The sequence below is a fragment of the Schistocerca nitens genome, chromosome 9, assembly GCF_023898315.1.
Source record: "Schistocerca nitens isolate TAMUIC-IGC-003100 chromosome 9, iqSchNite1.1, whole genome shotgun sequence".
NCBI classification, from domain to species: domain Eukaryota; kingdom Metazoa; phylum Arthropoda; class Insecta; order Orthoptera; family Acrididae; genus Schistocerca; species Schistocerca nitens.
The window spans coordinates 217,119,234-217,146,722 of record NC_064622.1 but is presented as its reverse complement, the minus strand read 5'-3'; the positions used below and the strand labels follow the sequence as shown (position 1 = coordinate 217,146,722).

At 44.1% G+C, this 27,489-nt stretch overlaps 1 protein-coding gene across 2 annotated transcripts in view; it reads left to right on the top strand.

The window, feature by feature from the left end:
• The window catches only part of LOC126204428 (phospholipase DDHD1-like), a 211,003-nt gene that overhangs the window by 57,237 nt on the left and 126,277 nt on the right, over window positions 1-27,489 (top strand). For both annotated transcript variants that reach the window (XM_049938818.1, XM_049938817.1), the window contains exon 2: window positions 16,116-16,277. In XM_049938818.1, the coding sequence (XP_049794775.1) occupies window positions 16,116-16,277 (162 nt within the window). The remainder of the gene's footprint in view (window positions 1-16,115; window positions 16,278-27,489) is intronic.

Below are 27,489 nucleotides of genomic sequence, written 5' to 3'. Positions count from 1 at the left end.
AAACACGGTGCTGACGTGAGGAGGCCTTTCAACGAGGTGAACGCTCTCTCGCATGCAGGCGACCAATCAAAAGGAACACCCTTGCTCAGAAGGCAGTACAGGGGGCGGGCGATGGTGGAAGCCCCGGGAATGAACCAGTTGTAATAGGCAATCTTGCCTAAAAAAGCTTGTAACTCCTTCAGCGAAGCGGGCCATGGAAGGTCGACGATACCTTGGACCAAACTTCCTAGCGGCTGGACGCCGTGCCGAGAGATTGTGTAGCCCACATGCTCAATGGACGGTTGGAATAAGTTTGACTTACACAGGTTGCAACGCAAGCCCATGGACCTGAATTTGAGAAAGAGGGTGTGAAGGTTGTGCAAGTGTTCTTTCGTGCTGCGGCCCATGACAATTGTCGTCCAGGTAATTAATACAATGAGGGATTGTCGACGTGACGTGCTCAAGATAACGCTGGAATATCGCCGGGGCACTGGATATTCCGAAGGCCAACTGCTGGTATTGGTAAAGGCCAAACGGGGTGTTGACAACCGCCAGCCATTTGGAGTCCTCATCAAGAGGTATCTGATGATAAGCCTCCGAAAGATTGATTTTCAAAAAATATTGGCCTCCCGCTATGGCGGAGAACAATTCATCAGCATGAGGCAAAGGATAGGTGTCCACCACCAATTGGGAATTAATGGTGGCCTTGAAATCGCTACAAAGACGTAATTTTCCCGAGGGTTTCCCGACAATAACGAGGGGTGAAGCCCACTCACTAGAAGAAATGGGAAGAACGACCCCTAGGGCTGTCAGCCAGTCTAGCTCTTCTTTTACCTGAGGGCGGAGAGCCAAGGGGATCTGCCTCGCGCGTAGAAAACGCGGGCGAGCCGACGCCTTCAACGTTAAATGAGCTTCAAAGTCTGAAACACACCCCAGGCCCTCCTCAAAGATATCCGGAAAGTCAGAGATCTAAGATTCTAATGATTGATAGGGAACGTCTTCGGAGACCAACTGTATGGTGTCAGTGATAGAAAACCCGAAAGCTTGAAAGGCATCCAAGCCAAAAAGGTTAGCAGAGCTCGCATCACTGACAACAATAAAAGTAATAGGCCGAGTGACTGATTTGTAAGTCACGTCGGTAGTGAATTGACCCAGTAGGGGAATGAACTGTTTACCATAACCGCGTGGACGCCGGTAAACTGGCGCCAACGGCGGCAACCCAAGGTCGGAGTAAGTTTGTGCATTCAACAAAGAAACTGTCGCGCCCGTATCTACTTGCAGTTGTAATCGGCATGACTGAACCGACACCTCGATAAAGAGTTTGTCGGCCGATGCGTCGGGAGCCTGGCCCGATGAAACTTCCTGAATGTCAACATCCATGTCCTCTGTAACTGCTTCCTTCGATGCTTTCGAGGCTGAGCGGCAAACTTTAGCAATGTGCCCTTTTTTATTACATTTGCGACAAATGGCCCAATGCTGGGGGCACTCCGACCGATCGTGATGTATATAGCACGACGCACAGGTCGGTAACAGGGGCCGGCGGCCGGAACTCTGTTTACGCGCCGTGCGGGAGCGGCCGTAACGGCCGGATTGTACTGCTCGCACGTCGTCCACCCCGGACGCAGTGGACGCGGCCACGTCGCCCTGAACCGCCGCGACGTCGCACCACGCTGTTGACCGGCGGCGTGAGAGACTTCATACGATTGAGCAGGGGCCGAACGAACAATGTCGTCGCGCACCATAACGTGGGCATACGACTCTCGCGACTGCTCTGTGACAAAATGACACTTGCGACTAAGACCGTGCAGGGTAGCGGCCCATGCCCGGTAAGACTGATGGGGCTGCTTCTTGCATTGATAGAATCGACCCTAGCCGCCACAACATGCGTGCGGTGGCGATAATATGAAGACAGTAATGAACACAATGCGTCAAAAGACAAGGACAAAGCTTCCTGCAATGGCGCTAGCTGCCGCAAAACTTGATACAGCGAGGGAGATATCCAAGACAAGAGAAGAGCACGACATACCTCCGCATCGGCAACATGAAACGCCTGGAAATGCTGCCGAAGGCGATGTTCATACGCGTCCCAATCGTCCGCCATCTCGTCATATGGGGGAAAGGGAGGAGGGAACGGCGCTGGAGCAGACGGCGTGGAGAGCAACGCCGGAAGCACTTGTTTCATGGTGGCCATGAGCTCCGTCTGCTGCTCAACCAAAACCCGCACTAAATCCTCCATGTTGTGGATAAGCTGCAAAACCGGCAATGATGCAACACGCGAAAGAAAGATCCCATCCTCGTCGCCAATTGTGTAGTAACACAGTTCACGTTTTCCGTCGCACTTCAGAGTAGACCGGGAACTGTCTCATAGGCATGCCCAATGTGAACTGACTGGGCACGGCCCGTGCTGCCTGAGTTGTTGTTGTTGTTGTTGTTGTTGTTGTTGTTCCACTGGCAGAGGTCGCGGCCGAATTCTCGCGTGCCCTCTGGTGGACGGGACTCTATTTGCAGCAACTACCGTCCGTGCCGATGTGCTGCACCTCCCGCGATCTTTCTGGGGGCTACTGCACTAGCGGTATTGGACACGAGAGTCCTAGTGCATCCCTCAGTCACAAAACATCCAACAACATGTGAACAGTGGCCATTGATTGCATCGAGAACAGCTTTGCTATGTATAGGGACTTGAAGTGTACATCAACCATCAAGAATTAAGTGCTGCCCAAAAGTGGACCAGGGTGCTCTAGGACTGGCCAAGGAAAGAACAGGGACGGCGATGCAGCCTGGTTCTGTGCACAGGCCCCAGAAGCCCACACCAGATGTTTAATGTCCCAATCATTCGCTCGGCAGTAAATGTGACATTGCACTTATTCTCTCTTCAGACATTATTTCCTGAATTAGTGCATTTTCAAATGTTAATGGACTTTTGGGTCACCTTGTATGTGTGATACCTATGAAACTCCCAGATCTTAAAAACTATGATCTTTTAATTCATCTCTTTCCATGTATGTTTCACTGTATAACCATGTTGGTTATCACTTGGTATGTATATATTTTCCATCATTCATGTTCTCATACGTGTTTTAGATAGGACCTGTGATGAATTTGATGAATAAAGTCTTTTATTCAAATGGCAGACAACTTTAACACAACCATGACACCTTTTAATCAAAGCGTCTTATTAAGCAATCATTCTCATCTGTTAAAGCTGTATTCAAAACAATCAAGTACTCATGGAAATGATGATGTATTGACTTAGCGGAAGATAAAGTAGAATTTTAAATGCCACAATACTGCAGTTGCATTGAAAGCATACCAATATGTGGCTCACCTGCTCTAATCTTTTGGCTTCTCTCCAACTTTTTCATTTTATCAACTATCAAGACTTGACCAGAGAAATGAAATTGTTGAGGAATTAGTGTGCTATTCTTTGTCAGTGAGTACTTGTTGGCTTTCTGTAGTTGTTACTTTTCTAAAGGGTTCAAAAATCTGCAAAATAACGGGGGTAAGTCTCCATAGTTGAAAAGAGAACTGTACCGGAAAGTAAAGCAGCTTTTTTAAGCTTTTTCTCTGTTTCCCATATTTATCAAACAATCTGTATACATCAGTAGTCTGGTCATGGTCATGTGTTTCACTGTTTCCAAACATGAACATCTCAGTACCCCATTAAGAGGAAAGCAAAACACAATTTCAAGGCAAATATTACATGAGACAGCTAAAAATGGTAATCGTATCCTTATCTTTCTGTTTATGGAACATAAGCTATGACATAATTTAGAGGAAGTGAGCCACAACTAATATGACAAATTAACAAATCACAGAAATATCATAAAGTAGATCCAAGATAGAAGAGAATAAACAGAAATTCTGTCTGTCACAAATTTTATCTGAATTACGTAAAAGAATATTTTGCTTATGCTTGTGAGAGGATTTTTAGTTTGTATTTATTTGTCAATCAGTTGTTATACTAATTTTCATGAACTGCATTGAAATTACATGTTTGGTTATCAATAGTACTAGACATAACAGAAGTGGAGTTCTTGTAATGGTAGCGGACAGTTCTGATGTCTTTCCTGGATTACAACATGCATCAGCTACACATCAAAAGTAAAGCTCATGACTGCATGCTTTCTCAGTGACAAATTTCTTCTTTAAATGAACAAAATACAAACAAATAATCTCATTTGTGTGCATTAGTGTATGATGGTGTATGCTGAAAGGGCAATCTCTGAAACCCAAGAGATTATAAAGCAGAACCGCCTATGATTTGGTTAGTATCTGTTAGCAGACCAAATGTAGATGTGAGAGAGGTATAACGAGAATGTCTTGTCTGGCTTACTGAGCATCTTGATGCCGGTTCTGCAGCTGCAGTATTGATTGTGAAATCATATTCCAAATAATGAGAATTTATGCATGCAAATGGGGAGAGAAGAAAACATGAATTGAGTGAGAGTAAAAATTTTACAAAATATAAATATTTATGAATGGGCCCAAGAAAGATAAAAAGAAGATAATGGAAGTTGCTGAAGTTCCTTTGAATTTAGGCATGGAGTGGAAACGATCTCAATTGCAGTCATACAGAGAGAAAACATGTAATGCATTTTTGCTCCTTATGATGAGTGTCAGGAGAATTTTCAATAGAGGTAAGTGGGTAAGTGTTAGATATCAAATCTGTATGTCCAAGGATCTGTCACACTGTTTGATCTTAGGAATTTTTTCTGCCATGGTTTCACTGGGGGGCAATGATTTGTTAATATAAAGGATACCCAAATAACACCATGATTCTGATTCCACATTAACTGTAGATCCATCTACAACTTCTAGTTGACTCATTTCAAAGTTTATGGGAAGGAAAGAGTATACCACATACAGTAGGACCATTGCTAGTAAAGCAATGCAACATTCAGAACAATTTCTGGGTTGAAAACAGCCTTACTCTTTTTAGTAACCACCACAGTTTAGATTGAACTGCTATACTTAGTCAAATAATGCCTTAACCACTATATATAGACAGGAAATAACCAATGGAATTGAAGCATTCTTCTTATAAAAAATATTTTACTTCTCTAGATGAGCTGAACTGGAGCAAGGAGAAGCAACGGTTTGCTCATATCATCTGAAAGAGGAACCAGTGCAGTATACAGTGCAGAAAGTTGTTAATCTGCTACACTGTGCTCAGCTGACAGTTCTTGCAACAGAATAAAAAAAAAAAAATTAATGAAAATCTTTCATTTCAGTTAAACAGTAGCCACATAATATACCCAAACAATATATTTAGCTTTTTGCCTATATGAACTGTAAAAACTAGTTAACTCTTTCATAGTTGAGGAGTGGCATGGGGTGGATGGAAATATTAATGTTGGCTTGCACCAAGAATACCCATTAAAGTATTTGGCCTTTGTGACTAATCGTTTATATATTTTGCTGTTGATGACCATTTGCATTTGTAATGCATTGAATACTGTGTGTAGTCATGCTGTGTGATGATTAAGTAACTACTTGTTGCAGTTGCTCTCATATGGTAGCATTGTATATGTCTGTATAAGCCCATTTAGTAGCATGCTCTGTAACAAAGAAAATGAGAACCTTATGTGATTTCCTGCAACTTCTGCTGCATCACGCTGATTAATACCAGTTGACTGTACCTTTCTTCATTGAATAATACAGCACTTCAGTAAGATTATAAAATGTAGAACTGTGACAATTCTTTGTCAAAAACTCCTTATCTTTAATGATTTGTAATGTTTTTAGAACAACTTTTGCCCCAAAATTTTGACTTCCTTACTGAAATCCTCTCCTGGCTGGGCATTGCTGTACACCAAAGGGCACTGTTTTAGTCGAGAAAAGGAAATCTTGTGTTCTGGGTTCAACTATGGCCATTTAATTGTAATGGGTGCTAACATAGTATTCATGTGGACTTCCATATTTCTGGATATAAGAGAATGAAACTTTTTATATATTTAGTCACAGTTGATTTGCTGCATTATCAAACACACATCTGATAGTCATGCTTCTTAATGTGATCTGGTATAACAACTTATCATACATATGCATTGTTGTGTTCATGCTTCATAGATACTAACAGCCAACAGCTGTATTTATAAGTTTCACAGATCTTAATAAGTCCTTCTCTTATGACCACTGAAAAAAATATTCAAGCCTTGCTGTTGATGGCATTCTTTACAAATGATAGAAATTCTAACTGTTGTTGATATGTATCCCCATTTTTGCTTGTAACTTTTTATCAGTTTCGACCTCAATCCACAAACTATGTTGTCATAGGTATTAGCCACTAATGTTTCTCACAATTGATTGATACCTTATATTGTTTTACCTTTGTCATTAAGTTGGAAAGATCCATCTGTCTCTTTGTAGACTGCTGAAAGGGCCACTATGGATACAGCAAAATGTGATTAGAATTAAACGTAAAGCAAGAGGAAACACTGTTTGTTACTGAGTGAGAGTATGGGGTATGAAGCAAAGAATAGCTTGAGTGATAATTACACTCTAGGACAACCTAACCATATTCATAACAAAGAATGAGAAATATTAGTGAGTAGATTGACTTTGACAATGGAAAGTTTTGTAAGAAGATACGCAACTTGCTTCAGAAAAAAGTAAGATATCAAGAGGCATGCAAAGAAATTTAATTGTAATTCTGGCCATAGATTGCCAATTACAGAACTTTATGCCCTAAAATGTTGTGATGTTATAATGTTACAATGAACAAATGCTCTACAAATGGGTGTGGCTTTTTTGACTCCAGAATTTTATCCAGAAACCACAGGAAACAGTTTCCTTGAACAAGCAGTACTTGAATACACAGAAATTAGCTACACAGTAAATTAAAGTAGACAAAATTAGTTCTATAGAAATTACATCTATTTTACGAGGGCAGTTCAATAAGTAATGCAACACATTTTTTTTCTGAAACAGGGGTTGTTTTATTCAGCATTGAAATACACCAGGTTATTCCCCAATCTTTTAGCTACACAACACTATTTTTCAACGTAATCTCCATTCAATGCTACGGCCTTGCGCCACCTTGAAATGAGGGACTGTATGCCTGCACGGTACCATTCCACTGGTCGATGTCGGAGCCAACGTCGTACTGCATCAATAACTTCTTCATCATCCGCGTAGTGCGTCCCACGGATTGCGTCCTTCATTGGGCCAAACATATGGAAATCCGACGGTGCGAGATCGGGGCTGTAGGTTTTGTGAGCTCCTCTCGGGTGCGAAGACTTGTGTAAGGTCTTGCGTTGTCATGAAGAAGGAGAAGTTCGTTCTGATTTTTGTGCCTACGAACACGCTGAAGTCGTTTCTTCAATTTCTGAAGAGTAGCACAATACACTTCAGAGTTGATCGTTTGACCACGGGGAAGGACATCGAACAGAATAACCCCTTCAGCGTCCCAGAAGACTGTAACCATGACTTTACCGGCTGAGGGTATGGCTTTAAACTTTTTCTTGGTAGGGGAGTGGGTGTGGCGCCACTCCATTGATTGCCGTTTTGTTTCAGGTTCGAAGTGATGAACCCATGTTTCATCGCCTGTAACAATCTTTGACAAGAAATTGTCACCCTCAGCCACATGACGAGCAAGCAATTCCGCACAGATGGTTCTCCTTTGCTCTTTATGGTGTTCGGTTAGACAACGAGGGACCCAGCGGGAACAAACCTTTGAATATCCCAACTGGTGAACAATTGTGACAGCACAACCAACAGAGATGTCAAGTTGAGCACTGAGTTGTTTGATGGTGATCCGTCGATCATCTCGAACGAGTGTGTTCGCACGCTCCGCCATAGAAGGAGTCACAGCTGTGCACGGCCATCCCGCGCGCGGGAGATCAGACAGTCTTGCTTGACCTTGCGGTGATGACGACACACGCTTTGCCCAACGACTCACCGTGCTTTTGTCCACTGCCAGATCACCGTAGACATTCTGCAAGTGCCTATGAATATCTGAGATGCCCTGGTTTTCCGCCAAAAGAAACTCGATCACTGCCCGTTGTTTGCAACGCACATCCGTTACAGACGCCATTTTAACAGCTCCGTACAGCGCTGCCACCTGTCGGAAGTCAATGGAACTATACGAGACGAAGCGGGAATGTTTGAAAATATTCCACAAGAAATTTCCGGTTTTTTCAACCAAAATTGGCCGAGAAAAAAAATGTGTTGCGTTACTTATTGAACTGCCCTCGTAAATGCAAGAGTATTAAATAACACCCTCAATGATTATAAATGCTTGGTTTCTTAATTCAACGTATTGTTAAAAATATCAAAAGGGAGTGTAGCTACAGTTGCTTTGTTGGCAGTCCTCTGTGTGTTTTGTTTACCACAAGTCATACTGTGAAGCTCTCAGGGGCTTGGCATTCATTAGCTGGGTACGGACTTGGCAACCCCGGTGTTCCTGAGCTGGGAACTGGTAAGCGCCCCCAATCACCAGTCACTGTAAGCTCTGGGCATGCTTCAGCAACCACTGTGCATTATGATGGTGGAATATTGTGTGTCTCAGGGAATGGGGATCTTGGCTTGACGGCCCAGATTGCGAGGATGGCATAAACCTCTATTTAAAAAAAAAAAAAAAAAAAAAAAAACACCTCAATCTCAAGGTGTGCTGTGCATTAATGGGATGCATGGCTGTTGAGGTGGAACAGTTGCTAGCAGGCAACCTCTGGGGAACCTGCCTCTTGTATAAGGCTTATCTAGGCACATGGGGCTCTGTCTAGATGGACTTATATTTCTCTAGCTGCTTGTGGGGCCGAGATGGATCCTTCCACCTCCCAGTGGAATGGGTGGGTGGGCTGCTAGGTACTAACACACATTCAAATAAGAGGGCTCATGTAGCCAGTCCTCCAGACTCAGGGGTTACCCAGAATTTGTCCATGCATAGTAACAGAATGCATGCTGCAGTCAGAATTTGTTTTTAATTGTGAAGTGGAAAGAGAGCAATTTCGACAAAGTTTCACCTTTTTATGTTGAAAAAGGTTTGGAGGGGATTGCAAGTTCACTGAAATCCATCAAATGACTGTGTAATGGCATGATGTTGGTTGAAACTGCTAGTTCCCAACAGGCAACAAGCCCCTGGAAAGCTAAATGCCTTGGAGAATATGCTATCAACAAGGAGCTCCACAACACCTTGAACTATAGAAAAGGTATGAAACTTCCTGGCAGATTAAAACTGTGTGCCGGACCGAGACTCGAACTCGGGACCTTTGCCTTTCGCAGGCAAGTGCTCTACCAACTGAGCTACTCAAGCATGACTCACACCCCGTCCTCACAGCTTTAGTTCTGCCAGTACCAGTTTGGAAGGTAGGAAACGAGGTACTGGCAGAACTAAAGCTGTGAGGACGGGGTGTGAGTCATGCTTGAGTAGCTCAGTTGGTAGAGCACTTGCCTGCGAAAGGCAAAGGTCCCGAGTTCGAGTCTCAGTCCGGCACACAGTTTTAATCTGCCAGGAAGTTTCATATCAGCGCACACTCCGCTGCAGAGCGAAAATCTCATTCTGTATAGAAAAGGTGTTGACCTGTCAAGATCTTGTTGACATTCCGAAGGAGGAATTAAGGATGAGAGGGCTCAGGAGGGGATCATTGACATGCAAAATATATTGAAAAGAGTGAATGGGGATCTGGTGAAATCTAACTCCTTCATCTCTACTTTCAATAGCACCGAACTCAGAGACAACATCAAGATGCGTTTTCTCCATCTCACCGTGTGGCCATATGAGCTGTTTCTAATGCTAGTGGTTTGGGCACACAACATTAAGATGTAATGGTGAAGCCACGATGGCAAATGTGGCAAAGCCGTCCATGATGGCGTTGGCTGTTCTTCCCCTCCAAAGTGTGTAATCACCCTGTCTGGATTAGGGAGTGCAATATCTTCCCTGTAGAGTGGAAGATACAGAAGATTAAGATGCCAAAATGCATCCCATATGGAGAGGCCAAGAAGATCTATAAGGCCAGGCAGCGTCCCACATTCACTACCAATCTTGCTTCTGCCCTTAAAAAGCCTATTTCGACAGCCAGTGCTTTTACACAAATGGAGATTGCTATTATCAGCACTAGTAACTGTGTTTGTCAGTGTATTTGTCTAGCTGCAGTTGTTTATGAACCCACAGCCCCTCCAGAAACATAAGAGAAAGTCACAGTTACCACCATTGCAGAGCTCACAGTCCCTCCAAAGGCAGAGTCTCGTGAAAATCCAGCACTGTGTCTGCTTCTGTTGCAGTAATTCCCGCAAAGCCCTCCCAAGCCAAGAAAGCAAATAGGAAACTTCCACCACAGGCAAAAACAGGCAGTAGACTGTCAGACCATGTTGATGCCATTAAACTTGTTGGTTCTGCTGCTTCTGCTTCAGAGCCAATGGACTGCGAAGTCTGCTTGGGGGCAACCATCTTACCCCAAAGCTGAAACTCCAGCCATAGTGGTCTTCCCACCCCAGCGGAAAGACGGGGTAAAAGTCCAACCATGATGATAACTGGTGTCCATACTAAAATGAATGGGCTTAGGACTCACGTGGAGGAAGTGAAACTCCAGGCACAGGCCCAGTCTCTGTGCTTGTGTTTTGCTTTTGTTTACAGGAAACACATTTCAAAGCTACTGATGCCCCTGTGCTACGGGGCTGCAATCTCCACCATGAGGATGACCTGATTGGGGAACAAGCCAAGGGAGGTGTTGCTGTGTTTGTCAATAACACACACCACTCCTCTACTCTGCTTGGTGGACAGAATAGTACTGTTCAGCCATCTGGGCAAGGCGTGCAGCTCGTTGACTGTTTAAATGTTGCCTGACAGTGGACAACCTCACAGCATTTTGAATCGCAAGAGCCAAGGCTCAACGTGTCATTAAGGAGAAAAAACGGTCATGGCAAGCGTTCTTGGACTCCATCAACCGCTCTACAAAAGTATGGGAAGCCATCTGGAGGATTTCTGGTAAACACAATCGTTTACCGATAACAGCAGTGCTGAAACGGGTGTCTGCGAACAACACCCAGAGACATAGCTCAGATGCTGGCTGAACATTTTGCAAAAACTACAGCCAATGCAAGCCAGGATCTGGCATTTAGTCACTACCATGCAACTGTAGAGAGGGGCAAGTTGGACTTCAGCTCTGACTCTTCTGAAGCCTGCAACTCTCCTTTCTCCAAGTGGGAGCTCAAATCATCACTGTCTTAGACTTGTGAGACTGCATCTGGTCACAACAAAATCCGGTACTGTATGCTTCGATATTTGCCAGTGGCATAAAAGGAAACCCTCCTCAAATGTTTTAACCTTATATGGCAGACAGCCAACTTCCCCAACGTGTGTAGGGAGGCCATTCTGATACCTCTCCTGAAACTGGGAAAGGACAGTAGATCTCCCAGTAGTTACAGGAGTATCGCCTTAGCAAACTGTGTTGGAAAGACTCTGGAGCAAATGGTTAACATCCGTCTGGTCTGGTTGTTAGAGATCAGACAACTCCTTGGCCACTCTCCGTGTGGATTCTGGAGATTTCGGTCCACCTCACCCCACTAGAAGCCTAGAGGCACCTATTCAGCAGTCTTTCCTATGCAGCCATAGCTGCAATATTCTTCAATATCAGCAAGGCATACGAAACTGCTTGGAGACACTGTATTCTTTCACAACTGCATCAGTGGGGTTTTCATGGCCAGCTTCCCCTCTTCACATGGTGTCTCCTGTCTCAACGGTGTTTTTGGACCCGAGTTGGTGGCTCGCTGTCAGATCATTTGAGCAGGACAGTGTTTGAAGTGTTACCCTCTTTGCCATGGCCATAAACACTTATCATGTCTACAGTAAGGAGTCCTGTACAGTGGTACTTATATGTGGACAGTTTCGCTAGTTTCTGTTCCTCCACCAGTGCTGCAACGGCAAGCCGTCAGTTGCAACTTATAGTGTGTAGGAGGTTAGAGGAGTGGGCTGCAAAGGCAGATTTTCAGTTTTCTGCAGATAAGTGTGTGTGTGTGTGTGTGTGTGTGTGTGTGTGTGTGTGTGTGTTTGTTTTTATTTTAATCATTCTCATAGTATTTGTAATTTGCCTGCCTTGCATAAGGGGGACACGATCCTACATTTTAGAGATGCAGTGCTGTTTCTGGCCCTCACTTTTTACTTGAAATTGTTGTGGTTGACACACCTGAGAGACCTGAACCCCAGAACCCTGAAGGTACTAAATATCTTAAAATGCCTTAGCCACAGGTCTTGGGGAGCAAGCAGGATGTGTCTCCTTCAGTTTTATAGGGCTTTCATGCATTTGTGACTGGATTATGGGTGCACAGTGTATGGATCAGTGAGGCCGCCTTATTTGCAGTCCACCAGGAGGGGATTCGACTGTCCAAGGGTGATTAGAGGACCAGTCCCATACCCAGCCTCTGTGCTGAGGCTGGAGAACCGCCATATACCATTCGGCAGCAGCTCCTCCTGGTGAATAAAGCATGTAAAGTCTCTGCAGATCTGACTTCACCCGCGCACTATACTGTTGCTTCCGCCTCTGGAATGTCTTTTCTCCAGCCATCCATGGGCACAATACCATTTGGTGTCCGCGTGCAGAATGTACTGGAGTCATTCAGTGTGGAGCAAGTACAATCCCAAATCCAGGGTTTTAACCATCTGCCACCCTGGTTGGCACAGAGACCAAGTGTAATTTTAGATTTAGTTCAGCACAGGAGAGATTACACCCCTGCTTCTGTTTTTACTTCAATATTTTCAGACATTTTATATGAACACCACACCTATGCAGCTGTCTTTACAATTGGGTCTAAGCAGGGGGACTGTGTTGGTTGCTCTGTCCTTTTCTATTATCCCGGATCATGTCCTCAAGGTCCGACTGCCTCTAGACTTTACTGTCTTTGATGCAGAATTAGAGTTAGTTACGTGTTCCATTCATGTCTCATGGTAACTGTTATGATGTGGAACGTGTCAAGTGCATAAGAAATGCACACATGAATCAAAGTTCCCTTATTCTTTTGGTTAAAATTTTTATTAACTACCACGTTCGCTTAAATGGCACAAAATGTATATGTTATACCTATAGATTTATTTATTCCTATTCAAAAATCCATATATAGTATATGAGTTGTCAAGGAAGTATGATTTAAATTTATTTTTCAAACTATTACTGCTGTCTGTCCGACATTTTATTTCATCTGATAATTTATCAAAAAGTTTTAAAGCAGCATATTTTACCCCTTTCTGTGCCAAAGATAGGTTAATTAGAGGATAGTGTAAGTTTGCCTTTCTTCTGGTATTGTAATCATGAATGTCACTGTTGTTTTTAAACTGGACCATGTTTTTGAGAACAAATTTCATTACTGAGTAAATGTACTGTGAGGTGGTTGTAAGAATTCCTAACCTTTTAAACAGATGCGTACAAGATGTGCGACTATCAGCCCCACGCATTATTCTAATCATCTTCATTTGAGCAGTGAATACTGTTTGCCTAAGTGTTGAGTTACCTCAAAATATTATTCGTTTGACATCAGAGAGCGAAAGTATGCAAAGTATGTTAGCTTACTAATTTCTACATTCTCAATATTGGCAATTATTCTGATTGCAAAAGTTGCTGAACCTAGTCGCTGTAGAAGATCCAAAATATGAATTTTCCAATTAAGATTCTCATCTATATATACAACCAAATACTTAGTATGCTGTACCTGGCTACTGACGTCTGTTGATGTTGTGTTATATTTATTGAAGGAAATGTGCTCCTTACAGCAGAAAATTGGATGTACAGTGTTTTTTCAAAGTTCAGAGCAAGCCTATTCACAGAAAACCAATTAATAACTTTTCCAAAGGAATTACTTGTATCATTTTCTTTTGGAGTTTCTTTTACTGGATTTGTAATGATGTTTGTAGCATCAGCAAACAGCATCACTTTAGCTTCTTGTTTCAGAGAATAAGTGATGTCATTTAAATATGTCAAGAACAGAACGGGACCCATGATTGAACACTGTGGAACACCTAACATAATTTCACCCCAGTTAAATGAAATGGCAAACTTCCTTAAATCACTTAAACCACATAAAGAAACTTTTTGTTTCCTGTTCTGTTGACATGAGTTAACCACTCATACACTCTCCCATTTTCACTGTAGAATTGTAATTTCTGTAACATAATTTCATGGTTCACACAATCAAATGCTTTGGATAAGTCACAGAAAATTCCCATTGTTACATTTTACTATCTAAAGACTCTATTATGTGGGCAGTGAAATTGTATATTGCTGCCTCAGTGGCACATCGTTTTTAAAATCTGCACTGTGATTTGCTAAGTATCCCATTACTGTTGAGCTGGCTAACCACTCTTGAGTACATTACTTTCTTGACAATTTGTGAAAATGTTGTTATCAAGGATACTGGCTGGTAATTATTGACATCAGTAGTGTCCCCTTTTTTGTAGAGAGGCTTGACAATGGTGTATTTTAACCTGTCTGGGAAAATACCTTGAGTTAGTGATGCATTACATATGTGAGTCAGAACATCAGCTGTAACTACCCCACATTGTTTTAATATCTTGTTAGAGTTGTCATCTACTCCAGCAGAACATTTATTTTTCAAAGATTTAATGATGTTTATTTATTTCACAAGAGGTTGCTTGGTGAAAATTAAACTAACTAAGATTTCTCAAAACTATCTCTTCTGTGTACTGCTTGGCTTTTTCTTTTGAACTATTCTCACCATTTTTTTTACCTGCACTTCAGAAATGGTTGTTAAATACATTAGCTACTTGTGTACTGGTGGTTAAGATGGTCTCATTCTCCTTAATAGTAATACTACCTACCCCAGTGGTTACTTTTCCTGTCTCCCTTCTAACAAAATTCCATATTGATTTGATTTTAATGCCCAAGTTGCTAATTTCATCTCTAACCTACATATTTTTTTGATTTTCTGACAACTTGTTAGAATATGTGGTCTTGTGGGCACTGCAGCAGATGAGACGTTCTTCCAGTACTAAATTTCTTGTCTGTTCAGATTTTCTGAGCTTCCCTTACTCTCTCCAATGTTTGTACCCAGCAGATGAATTCATCCACTATATCTAGGATGCCCTCCTCCAACTACAGTGACTGAGGAAGGAGGTGTCTTTCTGCTAGGTACCTGGGCACATGAGAATTGCGGGGAGCAAAAGGTTAGATCGATTGCCAAGGAGACATGTTGTGATCCTCTGGTATTTCATGTGCTATCCCCCTGCATGCTATCACCTCGCTGTTGAGGTACAAAGACATGCATCAGTGGCAAGACAAATGGCTCGAAGTGACTGACAACAAGCTCTGTGTTGTAAAGCCCACAGCTCGGCCATGGTGTACTTCTTTCCAGCCACGTCGATGGGACAAGGCCGTTCTTACTCGTCTTCGCATAGGCCCCTTACTCCAGTGAGAGGACCATCCAACGTGTGGTGCTTGCAGCGTGCAGATCTCTGTGCACCACATTTTATTGGACTGCATTTTATTTGCTGACCAGCAGATGGTGACAGATTTGCCGACGAATCTGCTCTCTATTTTAAGCAGTGTTCAAACGAATGTGATTCAAGTTTTAAAGTTTTGTTAATTGTTCAACATTTTAACAAGATTTTAAGGAGATGTTTTTAATGTGTCAACAGGGTGACTGACTCAACCAAGTTTTTTGTAAGTGCTGAGCCATTTACATTTTCCTGTGCTTTCTTTTAGCTCCTCTGTGTTTCGTTTTCTCTGTGTTTTAATTTTATGTGTAGCTACTTTCTGTCCTAATTGGTTTTAGTGCATATGAGATAGTGACTGTGTGGTCATTTCGAGTGCATGAGTATACAGCAATTTTAGTTTATATCCACATACATTTGTTTTGATAAGTGTGAGGGCGCTGATGAGCTCTCCATTGTGTGCTCATAAGATCAGCACGCACGCACGCACACACACACACACACACACACACACACACACACACACACACACACACACAGTGAAATTTTGTACATGTGAGTAGAATTATTAATTTCTTGTTTACCCACTTATGTTACACCGTAATTTTTCTGGTGGCGCCTGTTTGATTGGAGGGGGGGGGGGAGTCATGTATGACTATAAGGATATAAAATAATTTGTTTCAGACAATAAAAGGTTTTAAATTTGCTATTCGAAAAAATAACTGTGAGATTTTGGTTGTTAAAAAATATTTTGCACAAGGTGAAGAATGTGCTATCACCCGTGGGACCTGGTTCTATGCAACATGGCAACCCTTGGAAGCTGACCACTGTGATCAACTAGAAGCTGTTCATTTAAGTCTTTTCATTGGGAAGAAGCTCCTCGACTTGCTGCCAGATCCTACTTGCAACACTGCTCGTCCTGGTAAGTCAGTCATAAATCAAAATGGCTTTCATTTTCTTTTTCCATTAGCAATATTAGCGTCTTTCTTGGATGTAGTAATTTGTCAGTGTCATCAGTTATTTTCCATTGTTTCAATTCTGTACTGATCTATACATACTTCTTTTTCCCATTCTCTAGTCCTGATCAGTTTATTTTTCTTTCCACTGGCTTATCCTGTTTTCTGGTTCTTTCTCTTTCTCCTCATGGGGCTCACAACTCTTTTGTGATGACATACCTGGCACCTGGTGAGCATGGGGCCGTGAGTCATTGTGGCAGTTCGTCTCCGCCCCCCCCCCCTCCCCCAACTATCCTTCACGTCTGTATACCTTACCTCCTTTTCTGGCTAGTTAAATATTGTTCCTGGCAGTGGGTTTATGCCTCTACTTTTCAGAAATTTCCTCAGTAACACAAGCTAAGCAGAGAATGTCACCCATTATAGCACATGTCCCACCAAATGTACAATTCCACCTTATTCACTTGATGTGGATCGTGTATGCAAAGTGTGGAAAAAACAACACTGTCACCAAGCCATTATAGGAGGAGGTTATCATATAACTGCACAGCTGTGGCCTCCTGATCATGAAGGAATTGAACTGTCAGTATCTGTGCTGTCAGCATGCTGTATATGCCAAGGAGTATGTGGTGTTGAAACTGGAACATGGAGGACTTTCTGCAATGGTTGCTGGTACCAGGCAGCTAGTGCTGTGATAGGGTGACGATTGTGAGAATAGTCTCCAGCTGGAGTGCATGGTACAGTGGTGGACAGTTCGCAATGAAGAGACCTAACTATCCTAAGTTAGTGATCGTAAGTCACCAGCATTCTCATCAGGTCAGATAGTTACAATGTTCAGAGATACAACTTCATGACATTGCCTCCATTAGCTACAATAAGTGAGCAAAACTGATTGAAGGAGCAAAGAGAGAAGTATGCTCCCCAGTCCTTGGTCTTTCCAGAATGGACATGGAAATTTTCTTGAAAATAAAACCATTGTGATTTGTAGAACAAATTGAAGATGAATACAGTAAAGCCACCTCTGTCAGTAAAATGAGAAACAAATAACTATTACACAATACATCAAATAACTATTACACAATACATCATCTCTCACACAGTCACAGGTCCTGCTCTGATGTAACAAGCTTGGGGATATCTCGGTTATAGTTACACCACATAAGAACCTCAGCATGTTGCAAGGTATGTATTTTCGTGTCCTTACACTACAAACAGAGGAAGAATTATGAGGAAACTTGGAAAGATGTTGAGTCTACTTTGTCCTTTGTGGCCAGGAAAAACACTGGAACTTTCATTCTGCCTTTTGATAGCGACACACTTCAGAGAAAGTGAAGATATTGGTCTATCAGTGATATGTCAAACAATATACACCATCTCCTGTGCAGCATTTTAAATGAATATGTTGTAAACATGTTCCGTGGTGTTCAAATGACCTAATGTGTGGAGACTGTGCCCAACCATTACATGAGAACACTCTGTGTCGAAAACTTCTGATTTACATTAACTGTAGGGAAGAGCATTCTCCCTGCTCATCAGCTTGATGTATATTCAAAAAAGAATGCAAAATACAAAACCTTTGACTTAGTAATTTATTTTGAGATTGGGAAGAAATATGAACACTTACATACTGTACAAACAATGACAGATGTCACACAAATAATAAGCAAGGTACCGCCTACAGTAAAAAAGAATGCTCACTCTCCTCCATCAATACTGGGATCAAATATCCTCCCAAGCACTCTTCTCCAGGCCCCGAATCAAGGAAAGCAGGATCTTCTCCCCCTCTGTTATCCTTCTACATCTACCTCAAGGACCTTGGCCTCCCCTTCCCGAGCAGTGCAGTATCTTTCTTGACAGGTCTCTCTTGGATGAGGACTACCCGTCCATGCCCACAAACCATCACCACCACCACCCCTCCCCCTCCCCTTTCCACACTGGTCATGGGAGGATGAGGAGAAAATCAGTGGTTTAATGTCCCATAAACAACAAAGTCATTAGAGATGAGCACAAGCTCTATTTAGGGAAGGATGGAGAAGGAAAGTGGCCATGCATTTTGAGGAAATCATCCTGGCATTTGCCTTAAACGATTTAGGGAAATCATGGAAAACCTAATTTAAGATGGTTGGACATGGGTTCGAACCATCGTCCTCCCAAATGCAAGTCCAGTGTGTTAATCACTGTACTACCCCACTTGTCATTATAATTGAAAATGGGCTGTCGGACATCCTGCTTGTCTTCAGTTCCAAAAGCCTGACTAGACATTTCCAAACTGAAACTAAATACCCAAAAGAAAAAGAAGAAAACAAAGGAAAAGACAGAGCACAAATTGGTGATATTGGATTGTGACATAAGTTTTTACCACTTCCAGTCCACCCTTCCCCTAACAGCAACTAAGACTTATAGAGACTGTGGGCCCTAAACTCTCACACCTTCCATGTATGTTGATAACGTCTGGTCTGCATGTATTATACACTCTGTGATCAAAAGTATCTTGACAACCCCAAAAACATACATTTTTCATATTAGGTCCATTGTGCTGCCACCTACTGCCAGGTACTCCATATCAGCAATCTCAGTAGTCATTAGACATCATGAGAGAGCAGAATGGGATGCTCCGCGGAACTCACGGACTTCGAACATGGTCAGATGATTGGTTGTTACTTGTGTCATACATATACAAGTGAGATTTCCACACTCCTAAGCATTCCTAGGTCCACTGTTTCCAATGTGATACTGAAGTGGAAACGTGAAGCGACACGTACAGCACAAAAGCGTACAGACTGACCTCGTCTGTTGACTGACAGAGACTGCCGACAATTGAAGGGGGTCGTAATGTGTAATAGACAGACATCAATCCAGACCATCACACAGGAATTCCAAACTGCATCAGGATCCGCTGCAAGCACTATGGCAATTAGGCGGGAGGTGAGAAAACTTGGATTTCATGCTCGAGCGGCTGCACGTAAGCCACACAAACGATGCCTCACTTGGTGTAAGGGGCATAAACATTGGACTATTGAACAGTGGGAAATAATTGTGTGGAGTAACGAATCACAGTACACAATGAGGCGATCTGATGGCGGGGTGTGGGTATGCCAAATGCCTGATGAACGTCATCTGCTAGCACATGTAGTGCCAACAGTAAAATTCGGAGGCAGTGGTGTTATAGTGTGGTCATGTTTTTCATGGAAGGGGCTTGCAACCCTTGTTGTTTTGTGTGGCACTATCACAGCATAGGCTTACACTGATGTTTTAAACACCTTCTTGCTTCCCACTGTTGAAAAGCAATTCGGGAATGGCGATTGCATCTTTTAACACAATCGAGCATCTGTTCATTATGCATGGCCTGTGGCGGAGTGGTTACACGACAATAATATCCCTGTTATGGACTGGCCTGCACAGATTCCTGACCTGAATCCTATAGGACATCTTTGGGATGTTTTGGAATGTCAACATTGTGCCAGGCCTCACCACCCGACATGGATACCTCTCCTCAGTGCAGCACTCCATGAAGACTGGGCTGCCATTCCCCAAGAGGCCTTCCAGCACCTGATTGAACTTATGCTTGCGAGAGTGGAAGCTGTCATCAAGGCTAAGGGTGGGCCAACACCATACTGAATTCCAGCATTACCGATGGAGGATGCCACAGACTTGTAAGTCATTTTCAGCCAGGTGTCTGTATACCTTTGATCACATAGTCCAACTTATGGACAGAGGTAACTTGTGATAAAAAAAATGATGTGTTACAGCCAAGTAACATAACTCAATGAAACCTGGACCATACATAGTAAGTACTACTACAGTCTAACATAGAAAGTAACTGAAAGAAATACATAATGAGATGATCAGAAATGACACTTTCATTTAAATACAATAATTACTCTGAAATCACTATGATTTATGATTGTACTTTGGAAAATACCACACATGGTTCTTAATAGCATGTATGACCACCACCGATAGCAGTGCATGCACTGCAATATGCTACCATGCTGGCCACAAGGTTGGTAAGGAGTTGTGATAGAGTGTTCCATTCCTCCACAGTGTGGTTTACAGCTGCTGGATGGTTGTGTGTGTATATATGTGTGTGTGTGTGTGTGTGTGTGTGTGTGTGTGTGTGTGTGTGTGTGTGTGTGTGTGTGTGTGTACGTGCAGCCGTACTCCTCCCCAACTCTGGTGGGGAAGGGCAGTGTGTCAAAGCAACATTGACTGATGAATTCATAGCAGTTAGGCAACCAGGAACAGTGTCGAACATCATCACTTTGGTGGTCCAGCTGTCATGGTGTGGAGCGACATGGTGTTGCATGGGTGTACTGACCTCCAAATCTTTGAACAGAGTGCACTCATTGGTCATCATTATTGTGACACTACTCCTTCCCCATATGCATCTTTTCTGGTGTGCTTTCGGCCCTGACTTCATTTTTATGTACGACAGCGCACAACTCCCCCCTTTGGGTCCGGGGGTTAGAATAGGTCCGAGGTAATCCTGCCTGTCGTAAGAGGGGACTAAAAGGAGTCTCTCACGTTTCAGCCTCCATGTGATGGTCTCCTGTAGGGTTTGACCTCCACTTTTAAAAATTTTCCCGAAGATCAAGCCAATTGGGGAAGGGCACCTTATATGGTGCATCGTGTCCATCATGCGCTGAGACCTTATCATATCCTTCATTGATGTGGATCTGCACTTCTGCTCATTGTCCAACTGTTGGGCAAGGTCACCCTCCTGAGTGTGTATTTTTCCATCAACTGTGCTGTATCATTTTCTACGCTGACAATGATAATGGACTTGTTTGCTTGGCTACATCTGATATCCAGCACGGTAGCCAGTCTGTTGTGGTGGGGCTGCCATGTACCCCATTGGTAGTAGCCCCCTGACCACACAGAGATAGCTCTGCTGATGCTTGTGCTGTTAACTCCCCACATATGCCAAGGGGTAGATGTCTATCCCCCTGGGGCATTGGGACTTCTGGCAATGGCCATCCTGCTCCAGCTGGGTGGCACCCGTGAGGAGGGCCCCTGGTCGAAGTGGGTGGCATCAAGGGTGGATGACATGTGATGAAGCTTAGTACATCATCTCTTGCTGATGGTGAAACACCAGCAGTATCTAAGCATTCGCGGGCTCAATTCAATGCACAGAAGGGTGACCCCAAATCGTTCCCCTCCATGACCACTCCATGGGAGGAACATCAGGCTAAGGATGGCAGCGGCTCTTATTCGTCCCGGTACCTTGTATGTTCAAGAGCTGATGGGGAAACTTTCATGATGATGAAGCCTCAGTTTTTTGTTGAGCATTTAGAGGGCAAGTTTGGGGAGGTGGAGGGCTTATCCAAAATGAGATCTGGGTCATTCTTGATCAGACCTGCATCCTCTGCCCAGTCATGGGCATTACTCACTTGTGACAAGTTGGGGGATGTTTCTGCAACCATCACACCCCATAAGAGCTTAAATGTGGTCCAGGGTATCAAATTTCACAGGGGCCTTCTTTTGCAGTCCTACGATGAGCTCGCTTCTATTTAGAACAGCAAGGTGTACATTTTGTTCGGCATGTCCACCGTGGTCCGAGGGATAATCAGGTTGCCACTGGTGCCTTTATCTTGGCCTTTGAGGGTGATACATTACCCGAGACAGTGTCAAGGTGATCGTCTACTGCTGTGATGTAAAACCCTATATCCCTCCCCCATGAAGGTGCTTTAAATATTGGAAGTTCGGTCATATGTCTTCCTGCTGTACTTCCAGCGTCACATGTCGAGATTGCAGATGCCAAACACATCCCAATACTCCATGTGCCCCGCCTCCCATCTGTGTCAACTGTGGAAAGCACCATTCGCCTTGCTTGCCAGACTGCAGAATTCTCCAGAAAGAAAGGAAAATCATGGAGCTCAAGACCCTGGACGGACTGACATACACTGAGGCTAAGAGGAAATTTGAATGCCTACATCCTGTGTGCATGACATCGTCTTACACAGCTGCTACAACATTTCTAGCCCCCATCAGCTCCACCAACCCCAGTCACCTCTCAGAGGCAGAAGACTACACCTGCCCCTTGATGGTGGGGGGCACTTCCCTCCCTGTTGCTCCTGCACCACCTGCTTCAGGAGCAGTACCTTGGTGCTCGCCAGAAGTCATTGAAGCAATTACGGAGTGTTGGCAAGTTCTACAGCAGCATAAGCGGCACCCTTACCTGTAGCACCTCATAGCCTTTAAATGATTCCATGCTCGCATTCACCAACTTATCGAACGACGGAAGCAGGAGTGTTGGGAGAGATATGTTTCGACCATTGGGTGCCATATGTCAGCTTCCCAAGTCTGGGCAAAAATCAAATGTGTTTTCAGGTACCATACCCCAACAGGCGTTCCCGGTGTTAACATAAATGGAGTGTTATCTACCGATGCAGACGTGATTGCCAAGCACTTTGCTGAGCGCTATGCTGGAGCCTCTGCGTCGGAGCCCTAGGACCTCTAGGACCACAGCTGCTCACGCTAACCACGGGACCACGACGATCCTGAGCTCACATTATCCTTGATGTTGCCTATCTTGGGCATGGACTACAGTTCGTATATTTTGCTTATTTTTTCATAGTTCCACACAACTTCTTCCTGTTTTCGCGATTGATCTGTGTTCAATTTTTCAAGGCCTATCCACTGTGCCAACTTATAACTAAATCTGAGGGGGGTGCAATGGGGAGGTTCTCTTGTCAGTAACACCAGTACTGGTGGAGCAGTATGAAATGTAGAAGTTGTCCACATACAGAGAAGGTGAGACGGACAGCCCTACAGCTGCTGCTAGACCATTAATGGCAACTAAAAATATAGAGACACTCAATACAGAGCCCTGCGGGACCCCTTCTCCTGGATATGGAGGGAACAATGGGATGCACCAACTTGGACATGGAAAGTACGAAGCAACAGGAAATTCTGGATAAAAATCGGGAGAGGGCATTGGAAACCCCACTCATATAATGTGACAAGGATATGGTGACGCTAGGTCATGTCACACACTTTCCGTAAATAAAAAAAGACAGCAACCAGGTGTTGTCCTCTGGAAAAGGCTGTTCGGATGGCAGACTCGAGGGACACAAGATTATCAGTGGTAGAGCAATTCTGGCAGACGCTGCCCTGACATGATGCCAGTAGGGCACGTGACTCCAGGACCCAACCCAACCACCAATACACCATACGTTCCAGCAGCTTACACAGAATGTTGGTGAGGCTAATGGGCCGATAGCTATCCACATCAAATGGGTTTTTACCGGGTTTGAGCACTGGAATGATGGTGCTCTCCCACCACTACGATGGAAAGATGCCATCGCACCAGGTCCAGGTGAAGATGATGAAGAGATGTCACTTGTAGTCAGATGAGAGTTGAGATTTTCACTCTGCAGCGGAGTGTGTGCTGATATGAAACTTCCTGGCAGATTAAAACTGTGTGCCGGACCGAGACTTGAACTCGGGATCTTTGCCTTTCGCAGGCAAGTGCTCTACTATTTGAGCTACCCAAGCACGACTCACGCCCCGTCCTCACAGCTTTACTTCTACCATTTGGTCTGCCAAAGGTCCGGAGTTTGAGTCTCGGTCCAGCACACAGTTTTAATCTGCCAGGAAGTTTCAGATGAGAGATGTTTAATCATCTAACAGTGGATCCGGTATGGTCCAGGAGCTGTCGGGGCAATATGCAAGGGCACTGAGGAGCTCCCACTCCATAAGTGGAGCGTTATAGGATTCACTGTGGCGTGTAGTAAATGAGGGGACTTACCCTTCCAGCCACCGTTTGAGAGTGCAAAAGGCTGCTCGCGCTAACCACGGGGCCACAGCACTCCTGAGTTCCAATATCCATGATGTTGCCTATCTTGCACATGGACTACTCAGTTTGTATATTTTGCTTATTTTTCCATAGTTCCACACAACTTCTTCCTGTTTTCTCTATTGATCTGTGTTCAGTTTTTCAAGGCCTATCCACTGTGCCAACTTATAACTAAATCTGAGAGGGGTGCGATGGGGAGGTTCCCTTGTGAGCGGCACCTACAGGGAGCCATCCACATGGCGCAGTCATGGGCACTACCCCACAGTTTCCAGTTTTCTGCTGCAGAGTCGTTTGTTATGCACTTCTGTCGGCGTCATACCGTTCATCCAGAACCAGAACTTTACCTTAATGAAGATCCACTCACTGTAGTGGAGACATATCGATTCTTAGGACTGGTTTTTGATGCCCGATTGACTTGGCTTCCTCACCTTCGTCAGCTTAAGCGGAAGTGCTGGCAGCACCTCAATACCCTTCACTGCCTGAGCAACACCAACTGGGTTGCAGATCGCTCTACGCTGCTGCAGTTCTACAGAGCCCTTATTCAATCCCATCTTGACTATGGGAGTCTGGTTGTTGGTTCGGCGGCGCTCTCAGCACTGTGTTTACTCGACCCAGTGCACCACTGTGGCAGTCACCTAGTGACAGGAGCTTTTAGGATGAGTCTGGTGACCAGCGTCCTTGTGGAAGCCGGAGTGCCTCCATTGCAGGTTAGGTGTGCACAACTGCTGGCCATTTACATAGCACGTGGTCGTAGTTCTCCTGTGTATCCGAATCACCGTCTCCTTTTCCCACCCACAGCGGTTCATCTCTCACATCAGCGGCCCAGGTCAGGGCTTCCAATTGCAGTTCATGTACGCTCCTTTCTTTCTGAACTGCAGTCCTTGCTTTTACCACTTATACTTGAGGTCCATTCACGTACACCTCCATGGTGTACACCTAGGCAACAGCTTCTCCTGGACCTTTCACATGGCCCTAAGGGTTCAGTTAACCCCACGGCTCTCCGCTGCCACTTCCTCTCAATTCTTGGCAAGTACTGAGGCCACGAAGTGGTTTACGCTGACGGCTCCATGGCTTCACGTATGTCCATGGAGGACATATTGAACAGCATTCCTTGCCCGATGGCTGCAGTGTATTCACTGCAGACCTGGTGGCTATAACTCGAGCACTTCAGTATATCCATTCATGCCCCAAGGAATTGTTACTTCTGTGTACTGACTCCTTGAGCAGCCTATAAGCTATCGATCAGTGCTACCCTCGCCATCCTTTGGTGGTGTCCATCCAGGAGTCCATCTATGCCCTGGACTGCTCCCATCATTCCGTGGTGTTTGTGTGGACCCCAGGACACGTCAACATCCCAGGCACTGAACTTGCCAACAGTCTGGCCAAACAAGCTACTAGGAAACTGCTTCTGGAGATGGGTATCTCTGAACCTGACCTGCATTCTGAACCTGACCCTCGTTCTGTCCTACGCCGTATGGTTTTTCGGCTTTGGGAGACAGAGTGGCATAACAGTACACAAAACAAACTGTGTGTCATTAAGGAGACTACGAATGTGTGGAAGTCTTCCATGCGGGCCTCTCGCAGGGAATCAGTTGTCCTCAGCCAGCTCCACATTGGCCACACTTGCGGGACCCTCGGTTACCTCTTGCGCTGTGAAGACCCGCCTCAGTGTCGGTGTGGTGCCCGGTTGACAGTGGCCCATATTCTGGTGTGCTGTCACACCTTGACTGCCCAGCGACGAAATCTTCGGTTACCAGACTCATTGCCACTCATTTTATCTGACAACGCCTCATTAGCTGATTTAGTTCTAAATTTTATTCATGATGGTGGGTTTTATGATTTGATCTAAGTTTTAGTGCCTGTTGCTTGTCCCTCTGTGTCCTCCGCCCTAGTGTTTTTAGGGTGGAGGTTTTAATGTGTTGCAGAGTGGCTGGCTTCTCCTTTTTATTCTCGTGGTTGGCCAGCCACTGTAATCTGCTTTCTTGTTTTACTCTCTTCTGTTTCTATGTTGTTTTCTTGTCCTCCTTTGGTCCTTTTGATGTTCATTGGCTCTCCTTCATTCTTGTGGTTTTTCCTTTCTTTTTGTTTTATGTTATATGTCTCGTCTGTTTTATTCTCACACTTGTGGCATTGTTTTATTAGGAACAAGGGACCGATGACCTCATAGTTCGGTCCCTTCCCCCCTCTTTTAAACCAATCAACCAACGCACAACTTCAATGAACAGTGCAGGTGGATGTGCTCATGGAACGGGAGGATATTTGGCAAACGGACTGACCTGCCCCCCCCCCCCCCCGTCCCCCCCACCCTCCCCCTCCTTTTTGACTTTATAAAGCTATCCTACTGTCCTGCTTGACTATAGTGTCCTGCCACTTTTAGACCCAGTACGTCACTGTGGAACCAGACTTGCATGTGATATCTTTTGGACGAGTGCCAAAGATAGCTTCCTGACAGAGCTGGTCATACCACCCATATGGATTAGATGGCCCGAAGTATTGCTTAACTTCACTTTTCATGTACAAATCTACAAAGACCATCCAACTTTCAGTATTCTCTTCCAGAATAAAAGAATACAATTTCCACAAACATGCTCATGGATTGGTATCTTGATATTAGCCAGTCTGTGATCCGTCCTCTCTAAACTACACATGATCTTTCTCAACCCTCTATTATGATCTTTCTGACAAGCACTGCTTTTCGGGGACCTTTGCCCAAACCTTGTCTAGATCTATCTTTCAAAGCAAAATATGTAACAGGCTTATCTTTTGTATAAGGACTGCTTTGTGCAGTGGATAATGAATTTCAAATGTGGAAATCATTTACACTGATGGGTCATGTGTCGACGGCCAGAGGGGCTGTGCTTTCACAAATACAGGCAACAGTGAACAGCATTTGTATTACAAGGGTACAGAGTCTTTACTGCAAAACTAGTAGCCATTATTCAAGCTCGTACATTGTACAATAGGGACAACCAAATCAGGCAGTGCAGTTGTTAAAACACTGACCTTATACCTGGAAGGATGGAGTTTGCTCTGTCAAACCATACTGATTTAGGTTTCCAGTGGTTTTCATAAATCAAATTAATCAAATGCCAGGGTGCTTCCTTCAGCAAGACCACAACTGAGTAACTTTCCTATCCTCATAAAAAAAATTTTATGTTGTGTGTATAGGTATATTTTGAGCTATCTGTTGTTATTTTTTTATATTGAGGAATAGTATATCATTGTGAGATGACCACTGGTGAATAAATAAAATGGATCATGTGCAGCTGCTCACTTCAGCCTTTCACAGTTTGTGCATGGTGCCAAGCCATAACACCAGACACCCACTGGCACTGTCCTTTCGAGGCCTCTTTGAGCTGCAAAACACCTTATGGCTGATTGTA